Source organism: Hippopotamus amphibius, chromosome 6, assembly GCF_030028045.1.
Source record: "Hippopotamus amphibius kiboko isolate mHipAmp2 chromosome 6, mHipAmp2.hap2, whole genome shotgun sequence".
Classification (NCBI taxonomy): domain Eukaryota; kingdom Metazoa; phylum Chordata; class Mammalia; order Artiodactyla; family Hippopotamidae; genus Hippopotamus; species Hippopotamus amphibius.
The window spans coordinates 8,674,662-8,690,622 of record NC_080191.1 but is presented as its reverse complement, the minus strand read 5'-3'; the positions used below and the strand labels follow the sequence as shown (position 1 = coordinate 8,690,622).

General features: G+C 35.2%; 1 protein-coding gene across 5 annotated transcripts in view; it reads left to right on the top strand.

Moving 5' to 3' along the window:
• The window catches only part of CEP57L1 (centrosomal protein 57 like 1), an 83,184-nt gene extending 75,694 nt beyond the window's left edge, over positions 1-7,490 (top strand). For 4 of the 5 annotated variants that reach the window (XM_057737927.1, XM_057737928.1, XM_057737925.1 and 1 more), the window contains 3 exons: positions 1,896-2,137; positions 3,146-3,290; positions 5,514-7,490. In XM_057737927.1, the coding sequence (XP_057593910.1) occupies positions 1,896-2,137; positions 3,146-3,290; positions 5,514-5,732 (606 nt within the window). In that variant the 3' untranslated portion in view covers positions 5,733-7,490. Of the gene's footprint in view, positions 1-1,702; positions 1,781-1,895; positions 2,138-3,145; positions 3,291-5,513 lie in introns of all 5 variants that reach the window. The other variant, XM_057737929.1, reaches the window with a different exon arrangement.
• The last annotated feature ends 8,471 nt before the right edge of the window (positions 7,491-15,961 follow it).

Below are 15,961 nucleotides of genomic sequence, written 5' to 3'. Positions count from 1 at the left end.
TTTATTGATTATTCCCTGGTTTTAGTACTGAAAATCGTGTATCATGGGCAAATTGAGACAATTGGTCATCCTAGTTCAATCCTTCCAACAAAAATAGTGACATCATTTACTTTTAAGAATGTAGTTTAGCAGTGTCTTTTTAAAAATGTTTCATCAAGGAGTATATATAACAAAAAATGTCTGCTGGAAGGATGATAATGAGATTAACACTGCTGTGCTCATCACCCAGTTTCGGAAATAAAGCATTACCAGCACTGTTAAGACCCCACAAATACCTCTCCTACATAGTATTCCCTCTGTCCAAGGAGTAACAACAATTCTGATTTTGCTTTTATCATTCTCTGGCTTTAAAAAAAAAAATTACTTTGCCAAATAAGTATTCCTAAGAAATACATTTTTTTAGGTTTACACTTTGAACTTTATATAAATGGACTTATTCTGTTTCTGTTCTTGAGCAGTTTTCTTTTTCCACTCAACATTGTTTATGAGATTCTTTCAGTTGATGCAGCACTGCTTTTTTATTGCTAAAACTGTTTTTTTCCTTTCTTCTTTCAGTGATCATTTGCTTTTCACTTTTTGTTATTATAAACAACACTGTTACGAACATTCTTGTACATGCCTCCTGGTGTATGTGCTCAGGAGTTCCTCTAAGATGCTGGGCCATAAGTGTCATGCACCTTAGCTTTACGAGATAATGTCCAAAGTGATTGGACCAGTTTATGTTCCAGTCAGCAGTTACCATTGTTCCATATCCTAACCATAAGTGTCTTTTTTGTGTTTTTTGTTTTTCACTTTTTATTTTGAAAAATTATGAATTCACAGGAGATAACAAAATATTATAAAGGGAGGTCCCATGAATCTTCAGTCAGTTTCCCCCAATGGTCACATCTTTCATATAGTATAAAGTCCAAGAAATTGAAATTGGTAGAATACATAGAGCTTATGGAGATTTCGACAGTTTTTTATTCACATAGTTGTGTGTGTATGTGTATGTGTGTGTGTGAGTGTATATAGTTTTATCACATGTGTAGATTTGCGTAACCATCACCACAATGAAGATAAAGAACTATTCCATTACTGTAAGAAAGAACTATTCCATTACTGTAAGGTTCCTTCATGCCATCCATTTATATTTACACATCATCCCGCTCCTTAACCCTTAGCAATTTCTAATCTGTTTACCATCTCTATAATTTTATATAGGTGTTATATAAATGTAATCATACAGTATGTAACCTTTTGAGAGGCTTTTTTTACTCAGCCAATTCCCTTGCAATCCATCCAAGTATTAACACATTTTTAAAAGTTTCTGTGTAGTATTCCATGTTACGGATGTACCACAGTTTAACCATTTACCTATTGAAGGAGATTTGGATTGTTTTCAGTTTTAGGGTATCACATTTTTCTGGGATAAATGTCTAAAAGTGCAATTGCTGAATCACATGATAACTACATGTTTAGTTTTACAAGAAACTTCCAAACTGTCTTCCAAAGTGGCTGCATTGTTTTGTGTTTATGAGCAATCTGGTTTCTCCACATCCTTACCAGCATTTGGTGTTGTCACTTTTTTTTTTAAGCCATTCTAACAGGTGTATAGTGATGTTTCATTGTAACTTGCATTTTCTTAATGGCTAATAATGTTCCATTTAATAAATGTCTTTTAAAATATTTTTTGTTTACCTTTTCCCTTGTCATTATTTAGAAAACTAAATGTTTAAAGAGAGGACCACATCAGCAAATTTATTCAAAGTTTAGATCACTGCCTATTGTGCCTGAGAAGGTGAGAGGGAAAAAACGAGGATACTTGTTCAGATAAACTCATGCTTTGTTGTAAGTGCTATTTAAATGCCATCAGTTATTTAAAATCATTCTCAGCTATTTCTTTTCCCCCAAAGTCTGCCAGTGCAAGCCACTCCGTGAACTCAAGTACACAAAACCTGGAGACAATGCAACATTATGGGCCACATATCCTTCAGAAACCAGCTGAAGTTACTGAGCCTGGATGTCTTTACAAGCCTTCTAGAACAACTTCTCAGTGTAAAGCTGTACCTTCTGACTCAGAAAAGTCCATTTCCATTTGTAACAATTTGTCTGAACTTTTGATGGCAATGCAAAATGAGCTGGACCAAATGACTACGTAAGTATTTATCAGAAGGAGTAGCAAGATACTCAGGTATCTTTTTTTCTTCTCTGTCTTTCGAACAATGCCACTTATAAATTCTCAAAAGTCTTACTTAGCTATATGGACTTATTTTGATCTGAAGATTTGTTGTCATTGATTTTTCATTGTATTTATTGTATTTAAATTGCATTTAAATTGTGTGTAATTACTACTTTTTCCAATTTAAAGTGTTTCTGTATTCCCAAGATCTGAACTGGTAGAGAAATATGTCTGTCATTTTAACAAATGGGGTCTGGTGACCTTAAACTCACAAATGCTTTTACAAGAAAGCTTCTCCTTTTGTTTTTTATAATCTTTTTAGTTAAAGGAAGGATTTCATTAGGCAAATAGGAATGCAATTTCTTGTTTTAGATTCTGGCTGGTCTGCATTACAAGTTTGAAGTATCCATAGTAAACAAGATTCTGTATGGAATATGTATTTTAAGTTTCAAGTTTAAATATATATTCAACAAAAATTCCAGAAAATATGTGATTTGGGTGGTCAGCTAATTGAACTAAGACCTCTTTAGAAGATATAACTAGTTCTGTTGGCAGTGTTTCTTTGAATAGACTATCACCAAATCTCGGGATTTCTCAAGTAAATACTTCTATACCTGGAATTCTTCCAAAGTTTTTACATTAAGAATTCCAAGCCTGGAATGAAAGAGAGTCCCTTAATGCCTCTAGCTAAGGACATCAGAATATTTTACTACATTTAACTATGAACATGAATTCAGACTTTTTTTTTAAGATTCTTTAAGATCCTAAGTCTAAGATATTTCTAAATATGTCTAACCTCAAATCATAAGAGCCTGTTTATAATTACCATAGATTTAATTTGATAACCCTACAGAAAGAGACTGTCTTTGAAGGTTAATATTTAACTCTGATGAAAATTTATGATTGAACAGAGTATTGTTTAATTGTGGCAAAGACATATGCTATAAAGTGTAATAGTGCTTGATATTTGCTTTTCTTTCATAGGGAGTACCAAGACCTGTTGAATCAAATGAAAGAAACTGAAAGCCAATCAGTCTGTGAAGACATAGAATGTGAACTAGAGCATTTAGTCAAGAAAATGGAAATTAAAGGAGAACAAATTTCCAGACTAATGAAACATCAAGACAGTGTAAGGAGGCTTTAGTAAAAGATTTTAATAAAAAGATAATGTATCTGGATTCAGTGTTATATCTCTGTATGACATTCCAAATTTGAGGCCTATATGTGTGGCTTAGTGAAAAGATGATAGATAGGAGTCACTTAGGCTTCTTATAGAATAGAGTCATCCATCCGTTGAAATAACATGACCTCCTACGTAACTCTCCAAGATAATATAAAGAAAAGGAAACAAGTTTAGTTATGGGGAATTCCCTGGTGGTCCAGTGGTTAGGGCTCGGCACTTTCATTGCTGGGGCCAGGGTTTAATCCCTGGTTGGGGAACTAAGATCCTGCAAGCCGCACAGCGTGGCCAAAAAGAAGAAAAAAGAAAAGAAGGTTTAGTTATGTATTTGGAAATAACTTTGGGAAAGTTAAGGGGTAGGCTAAAATTGCTTTACAGCTCTCCCAGTTACTTATCTTTTAGCATTCTTTCCCCTCATTCCTCTCTTCCCTAATGCCTTAATGAAGCCCCTTAGGTCAACAGGTATCTAATTCATATATAAACCTGACTCCTCAAGCAATACCCCAAGTCTAAAACCACTGTTTCCAGTTTCCCAGAACAAGCTATACTGTGTTCCGTTCCCTGGGGACCTGTGCTCAGCTAGCTCTAGTGGGGTGGTGAGGGGGACTCTATCCTTGTGTATAAATTCTTGATAACTGAGAATGGCATAACAGTTGTAATATTTTAACAAAAAAATCATGAAATATTATATTTTATCCCACGACAATGACTCCATTCTCAGTACTGTTATGCTACTGGAACAGAAAGCAGAGGGACTCTTTCCAGGAACCCTCAGGTCACATCATGTAGCTCTCTGCCTGTGGGATAATCAGCATTCATATAGCTTCGTGATGTATTAACCCCACAATTAAGCCCTCCCCACCATTATAGGAAAGTAATAAAGATGCAGAATTTTACTGCCTTTATTCTGCTATGGCCAAGAAAGAAAGAAAGAAGGAAATGAAATTTTGAAGCAAACGTTTTCACTTTGCTGGCTTGTAAGGCTATAGTAAGTAAATTTTTTGTATGATTGTGTTAGGGAGAAGATTATGTAACTTGTATACTTTCTTAGAATCACATAGGAGAAACTTGAAAGGAATAGAAGAATAATCATATTTTTTAAATTTAGGCAGTGTGTACATAAATTATATTTTGAAAAATATGATTTATATTCCATAATAGCTGTAGCATTATAAATTTTCTAGGATTTTTTGACAAATAGAACACCAGATACTTAGCCAGTGTCTGGACCAGCTCTAAAATTAGTCTATGCTTAAGTGAAATAGATTCAGTAAGGGAGGGAGTTCCACTACTGGTGGTCCAGTAGTGAGGATTCTGCACTTCCATTCCAGGGGGCCTGGGTTCAATCCATGTTTGGGCAACGAAGATCCCACAGGCCATGCGGCATGGCCAAAATAAATAAATTAATGAAATAAAATAAATAAAAATTTTAAAAAAAGATTAAGGAATGGACTGGACTTGGAAGAAATGGGTTTTGACTAGTTATAGGTTTTGTTTTTTTTAATTCTGTCTACCCAGTCATTACTAGATACTCCTCAGTGAGATAAGGTTATTCTTTGCTTTTTTTTTTTTTTTTAAACTGGCATTCAGTACTACTTTAAATTCAGGAATGCTTTAAAGGAAAATATATGTATATGTGTATATATAGAGAGACTCTATAAACTTGATGTTCATTCCTAGCACTGAATCTTCTGTTTGTTGTTTATGTCACCTGAAAGGTTCTTCTCTCACCAACCTGTTCTCCAGCTTTTTCCCACTTCATATCTCACATAAACATTTCTTCCTCTCAGCTTCTCTGGCCCACATCGCTCATGTTCTACTTTAGCCTTCTCACATATATGCTCTTTGTCCTACTCAGAACTTATTCTGGCTTGAATTATCCTCTAGTTGTCACATCTGCTTTTCTTTCACTAATAAGAGCAGTAAACCCCTTGAAAGCAAAGATTGTTTTATTCATTATATTTCTTTCTAAGTAGCACAGTGTTAGGCATGTAATAGGTATTCAATAATAAAGACTTAGCAAACTTTTTAATTTCACATAATCTTTAAACCGTCAATCCAATCCATCTATTATAAGGTATATTATATTATTATATATTATATATTATATATTATTATAAGGTATATTATAAGTATATTTGTGACTAAAATGTTAGGCTTTTTTCTCTCCAGGTCCGCAAACTGCAGCAGAAAGTTCAGAATTCAAAGATGAATGAAGCTTCAGCTACTCAGCAAGAAGATAGCAACTGTAAAGGATCAAAGAACATAAAAAATAGCCCAAGAAGATGTTTGCTAACTAACTGTCTTCAAAAGAACAGCAACTTTCGTCCAATACGAGTCCATAATCTTCAAATGAAATTGAGAAGAGATGATATCATGTGGGAACAGTAACACAATAGCAAAACTGTCACCGTAAATGAACCTTGTCAATGAGATCTTGAATTGTCTAAAATGGTTTTAATTTAATATACCTTTATGAACTTTTGAATTATGTTTCTAGCCTCTATAAAATGTCAAATTATAGTATTTTAAAATTAATGCCTAACGACCTCCTAAGAGACCCAAATAATAAATGATTGATTTCTTGTTTTTCTTATTGACTGAAGTACCTAATCTCACAAGTTTTAGAAACATTGTTCACTTTGCAGGTACCTTAAGCTAAATTTAAAAAATTATACTAGACTGGTGATATTTAAAATTGAGTTAAATTTGAGATACAAGTGCCATTCCACTTTTTCATTTAGTAGGCTTGGAACCTTAAGAACCAGTATAAAATTAACAGAGTATGGAAAGGGCTTTTAACTTTCCTGGTGCTTCCTCCCTATTTTGTTTTAGAGCTGGGAAATGTTTTCCTTTTTTGGAAAGGGAAAAGCTTTGTGAAGAGGCCTTTAGCCCAAGTTTTTATATGACAATTACAAATAGGAATCCATAGTTACTTAAGTTTTAAATGACAATAACTCAACTGTGGAAGGCTTTCTCTGCTCTTCCATTCTCTTTTACAAGTCTAGCTTTGGTTTTTTTTAATCTTACTCCTTTATAACTATATTTTTAATGTTTTGATAAATGATGCCATGAGAGATTTCTTTGTACACATATGCTTTGTAATAAATTTACATTTGTTGACCTATCTTTCCAGAAGCCTATGGAAACTAGTACAACCCTTCTGAACTTATTTGGTTTCTCACCAGAATCCTTTGGGGCAGCTGGAGAACTGGAGTCATCAACTGAAGTAGAACTAGAAGACTGACAGAAACGGCATGACAGAAGGGAGGAGCTCAGAAGACAGGGTAGTGGTTTAAGAGGTGGTGATTCCAAAGGGACAGATTTGGAGGTACATCTTTATCTACAGCTGGGATGTTCAAGCTATAGGTGAGAAAGAATAAAAAGATCAAGATCTTGGGAAGCTAGGAAAAGCAATTTTTTAAAAGACAGTCTTTATATCCTCCTAGGCAATCCCAAAAAGTGTGTGTAGGAGAAAGAGGGTGATTGTGCACCCTGTGTGGGGGAGGGGGGGAAACTGTGACTCATTCTCACTGAGAGGAGAGGTGTTGTTAGAAGACCTTCCCATACCTGAACGGGAGATGACTGAAAATGGGCAGATTTATACGCGGAATTGTCCTTGAAAGTAACTAGTGGCTGAGATAAAAGTTTCCGTCCCTCTGGTTTAAATAGTACATTGTCCTTCACCCACTTTCACTCCCTCTTCCTTTACAGCTCCTTCAGCCCCAGAGCTGCTCCACGGACTGCTTCGTCTAAACTCAGTTTCATCACCTTACCTATTTTTTGACTTTGCCTTTTCCTCTCAAGAATGTGAGTGCTGTAGTTTATACGTAACAAGAAACTCACCGGAACTGTGATGCAGCCCTATCTTTCTGTGCCTTTGTTTTCTATGCATTTAGGACAGTGGCCAGATATATGTAGTTTATCAGTAGTGAAGTCATTGCTTGTGAAAATGTATTACTAAAACAAATTACCGTAAGAAATTAAAATCATTTAAAGAACACGTGAATATTTCAATTAAAAATTGAGAATTTTCTTGCAAAATCAGTGTAGTGTAGTAGAAAAAACATAGATATCAGAATTAGGAGACTTGGGTTCACGTTGTGATTCTGCCGCTTAGTAGCTTGGATAATCAAATAACTTTTTGGAGCCTCCATTTCTCATTTGTAAAGGTGGGATTATATTACTAACTACCTCATAGGGTTGTTGTGAAATTAAATGAAATAACATGTCAAAGCACCCAGCAGAAGGGTTGGCATTGAATAAAAACTCAATAAATGTTAAATCTGAGTAGCCAGAAAAAGAAAAAAGTTGTTATAGAACCTAAGTTTGCGTGGGTTAAAGCCTGAAAGCAAGAGCCAAAAGGTACTCTTTATAAAAGTGAGAATATTCTAATTTCCTTTTTTTTTTTTTCTTTTTCTGTGTGCCTGGGAGGACATTGCTTTGGCTTGTTCCCTGGCTCAGGTTTCCAGTTGGGGGGTGGGTAAAGAGTACAATCCTACCATGGTGCAGAAATACATAATCACACACAGCAACTTGGTTTGGAGTTTGTTTGGGTTGTTGGGGTGACATTTATTAAGAAAGACAATGCAGAATGGTCTCTTGTTGCTTGATCACAATTACTGAACTGAAAATGTGTCTCTGCTCACAGACTGCTGCTTGCCTTTGACTCCTCAGGGGGTGGAGCAAACGATTTCCTTCCTGGAGGGGCAGTCTATGGTCAGTGTACAAGATTTGCTGTAGCAACCCGGCAGCTGTGCTCTGCCCAGCAGAAACTCGGTAGGATATCATAGATTTTGTTCACTTAAGTGAAAAACAGGTTTCTTTATTTTTTATTTCATCAGAAATAGAAAAAAATTAAATTGGAACTATTTTAGCCAAGGCAGGTCTCAACTTTGACAAAACTGTGAAACTAGAAAGTTCAAGTGTTTGAAGCAGCAGGTATTGTGACTATTCTAATCCTGGAAATAGGAATAGTTAATCTTGAATTAACTGTGCTTGTGTGGGTCACTGGCAACATGGCCATTTTTATTAGGTTGTAGCTAAAGGTAGGAAGATTGGAAGGAAATGCTCAGTTTTCAGCAGTGTAAGATTAAAGAAGGAGATGCTTAGTACATTGTGCTAATTGGCTGGGGTGGTGTGCTTGAAAATTTTTTTTGAATTTTTTGTATAGCCTTGTTACTTTAAAAATTTTAACTATGAAGTAGTATTCTTAATCCATGATAAAACAACAGAAGTTAAATTAAAATTTGACTTGTAATTTGAGACACCAGACTAGGGGGAAAGGGTGACCTGGTCATGCGCATTAGAAGGAGTGCTCACTGTGGCCAAAAATGCACCAGCTGCCATTGTTGGTGTAGAGTAAACAGTGAAACTCCTAATGGAGTTTCCTGGAACTCTATTCAGCTGTAACTAAAGCTGTACCTACAGAGAACATTTAATTGTATGTGAAGTTTAGATAAGTATAAGCTGACTCCCAGATGTACAAGACAAACCTCTCTAAGCCATAATAGCATCTGTGAGATTAAAAAATCCTCTTTATGGGTGCCATGGTACCTTTTCATTGAAGAAAAATGAGGATAAATAAAAATAATAATAGACTGTCACTGATGGTGAAAATAAATTCACTTCTTGGTAATTAAATAGACCTTGCCAATGTCCCAGCCTTTTTATTCATAACCTATATACTTATTTTCATGTAACTTTGGTCCTTTAATTCCTTTTTTTTTGTTTTGTTGTTGTTGTTGTTCTTTGCATTTTGTTGTGTATGGAGAAATAGACATAAAATTGTGAAGTTAAAGTTTTAAACTATTGTCTAGGCTAGAGTTTGTTTTGATTATAGCTGTAAATTGTTTATGTAAAGGATCAGGTGGACTTTTTTTCCTGGTGGGTTTTTTGGGAGAGTTTTCCGTATCGGTATAATGTCACTGCATTTTCATTTGGTGCAAGAGCCTACTAGATGCTATAGGCAATCATTAGAATTATAAATTAGTACACCTCCACTGAAGAAATGTATTTTTTATTATATATGCATGACCCATGATATCTATTTTATCCTATGTGTTTAACAGTTTTAACATAAAATAGTAGAGAAGCAAATTTATCTCGTTACTTTATGCTCTGAGGTGCATTTTTTTTTTTTTTTGGCAATATAAGACTTGTAAATGACCAGTTCAGCAGTCTGTAATGTTGGGAGACTGGATCCAGATTGGAGGAGGATTGTTGGGTATTATGAATTTTCTGTCAAAGGAAGATAAAAAGTTCTGTGAATGATATAATCAACTTTCTAGAATAATCTTTTAAAATAAGGATGAAGTTATCCACCATACTTTATGCCTAGATTTTGCTTGTCTAGCTTCCCCTCTTTCTTCAGGTCTCAGTTTACTGCTGCCTCTAAGAAGCCCTCTTTAAGCCTCTTCTTCACACCGCTTCCTGCTCCTGAATCTGGCTTAGCTGCCTTTTCTAGGTATTTCTGCTGTCTTTGCACATTTTCTTGTTATCATTTGTTTGTTTGTCTCTCATGGACTGAAAGCTCCCTGAGGGCAAGACCCTTGCTTGCTCACCACTGTAGCCCAGCACCTAGCATAATACCTGGCCTGTATGTAGCCTCTCAATAAATATTTAATAATTACATTTCATGAAAATATATTAACTTTATTTGGTGATCTAATCCAAAGTGAGCATATTGGGTCAGGTACTGCTGTTTCAAGCACCAGTTCAGCTGTTCTGCTGTTTCATCTTTTAAGGATATGTGACCATATTTTGCATAACGACTAGTTAAGACTACTTCAGTATTTTATTATTTGGGGTCACAGACAATAGGCAATCAGAATGATGCTTTCTTTGATATTATGATGCTAAGAAGAAGAGGTTTGAGAACTGAGGTAGTTCTTTACTTGTATATTAATGTGTTTGACTTGTTCATTCAGCAAGTATTTATTGATCTCTAATAATCAAGGATTTGTTGATCTCAAGATACTGTGCTATTTGCTACAGGAGATTAAAAGACAAATTATACATGGATTCTGTCTTCAACTTGCTCTTACTTTGATAGGGGAGATAAAACTGTTACATAAACATACAAGGGAGAAAACAATAGGTGACACAGGTATAATGACCAGCACAGAGTAGATGCTCAAAAAATATTTGTCTACCAAACCTTTGTTTTCATCCATTAATAGAAAAGTTGGCCTGTTTGTATTTGTTTATTCACTATCTTGATATATGTGGCTTTTTTACTTGGTGGCAGAATTGGTCTCAGATTCTTAATTTTCTATAGGCTTGTTAATTGAAGATACCAGTTCTCCTAGTAATCTCAAACAAGTACTGCCACATAACCAGCATCAAATTCAAAGAATTGAGTAGAAAGAATGGGTGTGAAACAGCGAAGTAAATGGGAAGGGAGTGGAGAGTGAGGGGGGCAGAAGTCAAGCAATAATGATTTTGACTGCAACAGAAAAATAATAGACAAGTTATATTCTAGAGGCCCATTACTGACTTGCATAGAATTGTGTAAATGATTGCCAGTCACTCCTTATGAATTTAAGCCACTCAGTTTCCTCGTACCTCATCTTCCTTATCACTTAGGCCAAGTCAATATTTTTCAAACTGTAGATCATATCCTATTAATGGGTTGTGAAATCAATTTAGTGGGTCACTCCCAACATTTTGAATATGATATAGAATAGCACTGAAACTATCAAAGTGCATCACACATAAAGAAGGTAGTGGTGCTACTGGCCATATACCCAGAGAACACCATAATTCGAAAAGACACATGCAGTGCAATGTTCATTGCAGCACTGTTTACAATAGCCAGGACATGGAAGCAACCTATTTGTCCATCAACAGATGAATGGATAAAGAAGATGTGGTACATACATACAATGGAATATTACTCAGCTGTAAAAAGCAATGAAACTGGGACATTTTTAGAGACATGGATGGACCTGGAGACTGTCATACAGAGTGAAGTGAGTCAGAAAGAGAAAAACAAATATTGTATATTAACACATATATGTGGACTATAGAAAAACGGTACAAGTCAACCAGTTTGCAAGGCAGAAATAGAGATACAGATGTAGAGAACAAACATAGTGACACCAAGTGGGGAAAGCAGGCAGGGTTGGGGGGGGGAATGAATTGGGAGATTGGGATACCAAATTGTACGCTCTAAAATATATGCAGTTTATTGTAAAAAATAAAAAAATAAAAAGTTAAAAACAAAAACAAACACACACAAAAAAGAAGGTAATGGTATTTTATGAAACTTTGTGAGTACTGAATTATAATTTAAAATGTAGTCCCAAATGTTATTTGGAAAAGAAAAAGCCAGCTCTTAATAAATGTTGAAAGGGAATGAATTTGAAAGATGTTGTGGAGGAAACTGAGATAGCCAGTTTAAAATAGGAATACTCCTGGGGACTTCCCTGTTGGTCCGGTGGGTAAGACTCGGTGCTCCCAATGCAGGGGGCCTGGGTTCGGTTGCTGGTCGGGGAACTAGATCCCACATTCATGTTGCAAGTGAGAAGCCCGCATGCTGCAACTAAGCATGCTGCAACAAAGATCCCGCATGCTACAACTGAGACCTGGCACAGCACAAATAAATAAATAAATATATATGTGTGTGTGTATGTTTTTTTTTAATAAAATAAAATAGAAATACTCCCAAATCCCCTGGTATGGCTTGTGGCAATCTATTTATCCCAGAAATACCATTTCAAATTTGTTTTGTATTTTCTACAGATAGAAGTCCCATTTTAGTCAATGACATTACATTTACTGGTCTATAGAATACTCTTTTCAAAAAAACACTAGCCAACCTACAGTTGTCAGAGTGCTGTTTTTCTAATGTGGATACAAATAAATATATTTAACATGAATTCCTTAACAAATTCCTCGGCCATTGTTTCTGTCTAGTCACTGCCTCTTGGGTCTTATGGTTAGGAAAGAAATTTTTTCTGTAAGTGCTTGATACAGTTTTAAAATCCATAAAGAAATGAGATATGTGGGAGCAAAACTGTGTGCATGTCTTGAATCTGAAATAAGCAAAAATTTATCCCTTGACAAACCTTATTTGTCTGAGCATCAACAGTCAACAATACTAAAAACAAAATTAAAACCTGTTGTACCACCAACATGGCACTCTAAAAATGTGTCATTTTACTGAGCCGATAAAATATTTTTAAATGAGTGAATGGGGTATATAAATATCTTTCCTGAAAAATAGCTTCATTAAATGAAATAACTACCAACTGAGAGGCTGTATTTCTGTGACTTTTGATATCCTACTCAACATATTTCTTCGTGGCCGTATCAGCTCTGGGCTATGGTCAGAACATAGGAAGAAGTGCCATAAGGAAGTGAACATTAGAATGGTGTTCATTATAACAGGATTCTACTCACTTGTGAAAGTGTATTCACCACTACAAATTATTAATGGTGCTTAAATCGTTAAATAGATTTTAGTCTTTATGAAAAGAGGATTGTAAAGTGACCAGACCTTCTAGTTGTAGCTAAAATAATATACTTTTGACCTAATTTTGCTTAATCTGATTAAGTAAATTTTAGGACAAGTTCTGAAAAACCTTGGAAGATAATTTTTGGTTAGTTTTCCTTAAAGTTAAATGTGCATTAACTTGTAGGGTATTTCTTAGAAAAATCTATTACTGAACTAGTACAGAATGTGAATCATTTCTTGCCTGAAATATAAGATTGTTGTTTACAGGGCAGTTGTCCAGAATCTTCTCGCTGAATTGGAAAGTATTTCACTTTTCATCACTGTGGGTTCTTTTAACTTCACAAATGTGTTACTTAAAACATAAATCCTATTGGTACACAGGAAACCCATTTAAAATTAAATTTTAAAATACTTTTGAGAATCCCATGGAATATTTTTGGTTTTATAATTTATAATTTCTAGCAAAAGAAAAAATACCTTTAATACCTTAAAAATATTTTTTCAGAGATAGTTAAACCCAAAATATGTAATACATGTAAAAGAATAGCACTATTAATATCTTAAATATTGAATGTTTGAACACAACATAAAAAAAATTATTACCTTCATTTTCCACAAAATAAGCTAAGTCACAAATTTAAAGCTGGGACATTCAGTACCAGAATTAAAAAAATTATTTCTAGGTTAAGAAGTTCTACGTTTTACTTTAATCTCAAAATGAACTGGTCTTCTAAAAACTTTTTCTATGATTTTATGTATATAACTGTTTGGTTTGATAAACTTGGAAAAATTTATATCAGTATTACATACTTCTCTCTTGTGGTGTGATTTAAATATTGGGCACATAAGCTAAATTTTCAGAGAGTGTCCTTTTCTCTTTGTCCTTTTACAGTATAGCTGTCAAGTAGAATGAAGGCTGTGGCTTTGGTATTTGGGTAGAATGTTTTCCTGTGATTTCTAATTCTCAGAGCCACTTCTGAACATTTCTATGGATGTGCCACAAAAAGTGGAGTTTGATTCCCTTAACCAGTCTACTAAAATACTATTGATACAGGGACTTCCCTGGGGGCGCAGTGGTTAAGAATCTGCCTGCCAATACAGAGGCCACGGGTTCGAGTCCTGGTCTGGGAAGATCCCACATGCCGCTGAGCAACTAAGCCCATGTGCGACACCTACTGAGCCTGTGCTCTATAGCCCGAGAGCCACAACTACTGAAGCCCACACACCTAGAGCCCATGTTCTGCAACAAGAGAAGCCACTGCAGTGAGAAGCCTGCACACCGCAAGGAAGAGCAACCTCCACTTGCCACAACTAGAGAAAGCCTGCATGCAGCAGTGAAGACCCAATGCAGCCAAAAATAAATAAATACATACATACATTTTTAAAAAATCAAATGAAATACTATTGATACAAACTACCTCTGGCTGAAATAAAACATAAACCACTCAGAGCCTAAAGCATTTAGAAAAGAAAAGGAGTTTATATGCAAGCAAGATTTGTAAGGGAGTCCAAGCTATAGAAGGATAGCTTTCACAAATTAAAGCTATAACAAGTATTTAAAAGAAAAAAATAACCTACAAAAAATGCCAGGGTCACCAAGTTTACAGTAACTCTCTTCAAGGTGGAAAACAGCAGTTTTCTCATATAATTGTATCCGAAAAGGTCATCGCATAACTTCAAACATCAGCATTGCCAAAATCAGGGATATTGTTTTTTTTTTAATCAGAGAATAACTTACAGGAAAGACTCAAGGTTTCATTTACTGGGGAAACAAGAACCAGGCATATTGACTGTTTTTGCTGATGTTACTTTATCTCAGGGGTGCAAAGTGTGTTTTCAGGGGTTCCCAAAGGTCACCTTTGGGTTCAGTGATTCACTAAAGAATACATAGAACTTGGAAAAGCTATTATACTCATGGTTATGGCCTATTACAGCAAAAAGATACAAATTTAAATCAGCAACTCAAAAATAGGCATAAGGCGAAGTCCAGGAAGCACGAGGCATGAGCTGCTACTTTTCTTCTTCCAGTGAAGTCATTCAGATAGTACTTAATTCTAGCAACAATGTGTGATATGCTGGGAGTATTGCCAACCAAGGAAGCTCCTCTGAGCTTTGGAGTCCAGGTATTTTTATTGTGAGCTGGTCACATAGCATGGCTGACTGCCCATGTGACTGACCTTCAGTCTCCAGCCCCTCTGGAGGTTAAGCTGATACCAAATGGCTGAAAGCCACCACCTTAAATCATGTTGTTAACATAGACTGTCTGGCATGGTATCATAAGGCTTTCAGGTGAACTAAAAGTGTTTTTATCAAGCAGGGTATTCCAGGGGCTTAGAGGTTATCTCCCAGGAGTTGAGCAAGGGTGAAACATTTCTTTGGAATGTGAAAGGTTTACACAGCCTAGACAGGCTATGTTAATCCTTTACTACGCAGTGTTGTTTTATTTCTTTTTCTGACTTTGGAATGTGATGTGCATTGCTTACTCTGGTTAAGTTGTCGATTTTGCCTTCAAATTTCCTCCTAAGGCATGGCTTTGACCATGTAAATTTGTTTATAGTGATTTTCCAATGAAGTATCATTACTTTGATGTTTTGTTTTTATTATGTAAATGTGATGAAAGGTGACACATACACAAAAACCTTCTTGTAATTTGGTTAATAAAACTAGAGTCACAAGATACTAAAATTTAGGAGTTAACTTTGTCTAGAGGCTTTGTAAAGTTCATAAGGTCGTCATTACTTTTGTATGTAAAATATTGCTCTTAGCTCATATACCAACACCAGGAGAACCATCCAGTTCACCTCAAGTAAGTTGCTTGGATCTTGTTTAATGATGGGCTTTCCATACCTAATTTAATGAGATCTGAGGCATGGCCATGGTTACAAAAGGAATTTTTAAATAACTGCCTTGCAGAAAGGAGAATATTTTTATTGAACCTGTGTAAAATAGCTACGTGACCATGAAAAGTAAAGGAACTAAGTAAAGGTATTTTGAGTAATTTTAACCCTTTTTACTATTTTGGGGTAGTTTTACATGTCATTTTCTCCAGAATCATAATTTTTATGTTTCTCTAACAATATATTACTTATAAGCTATATTAAGAATTTTCACAGAATTTTTTTTCTGAATTCCAATGGCTCTGTTGGAACATAAGGCCATT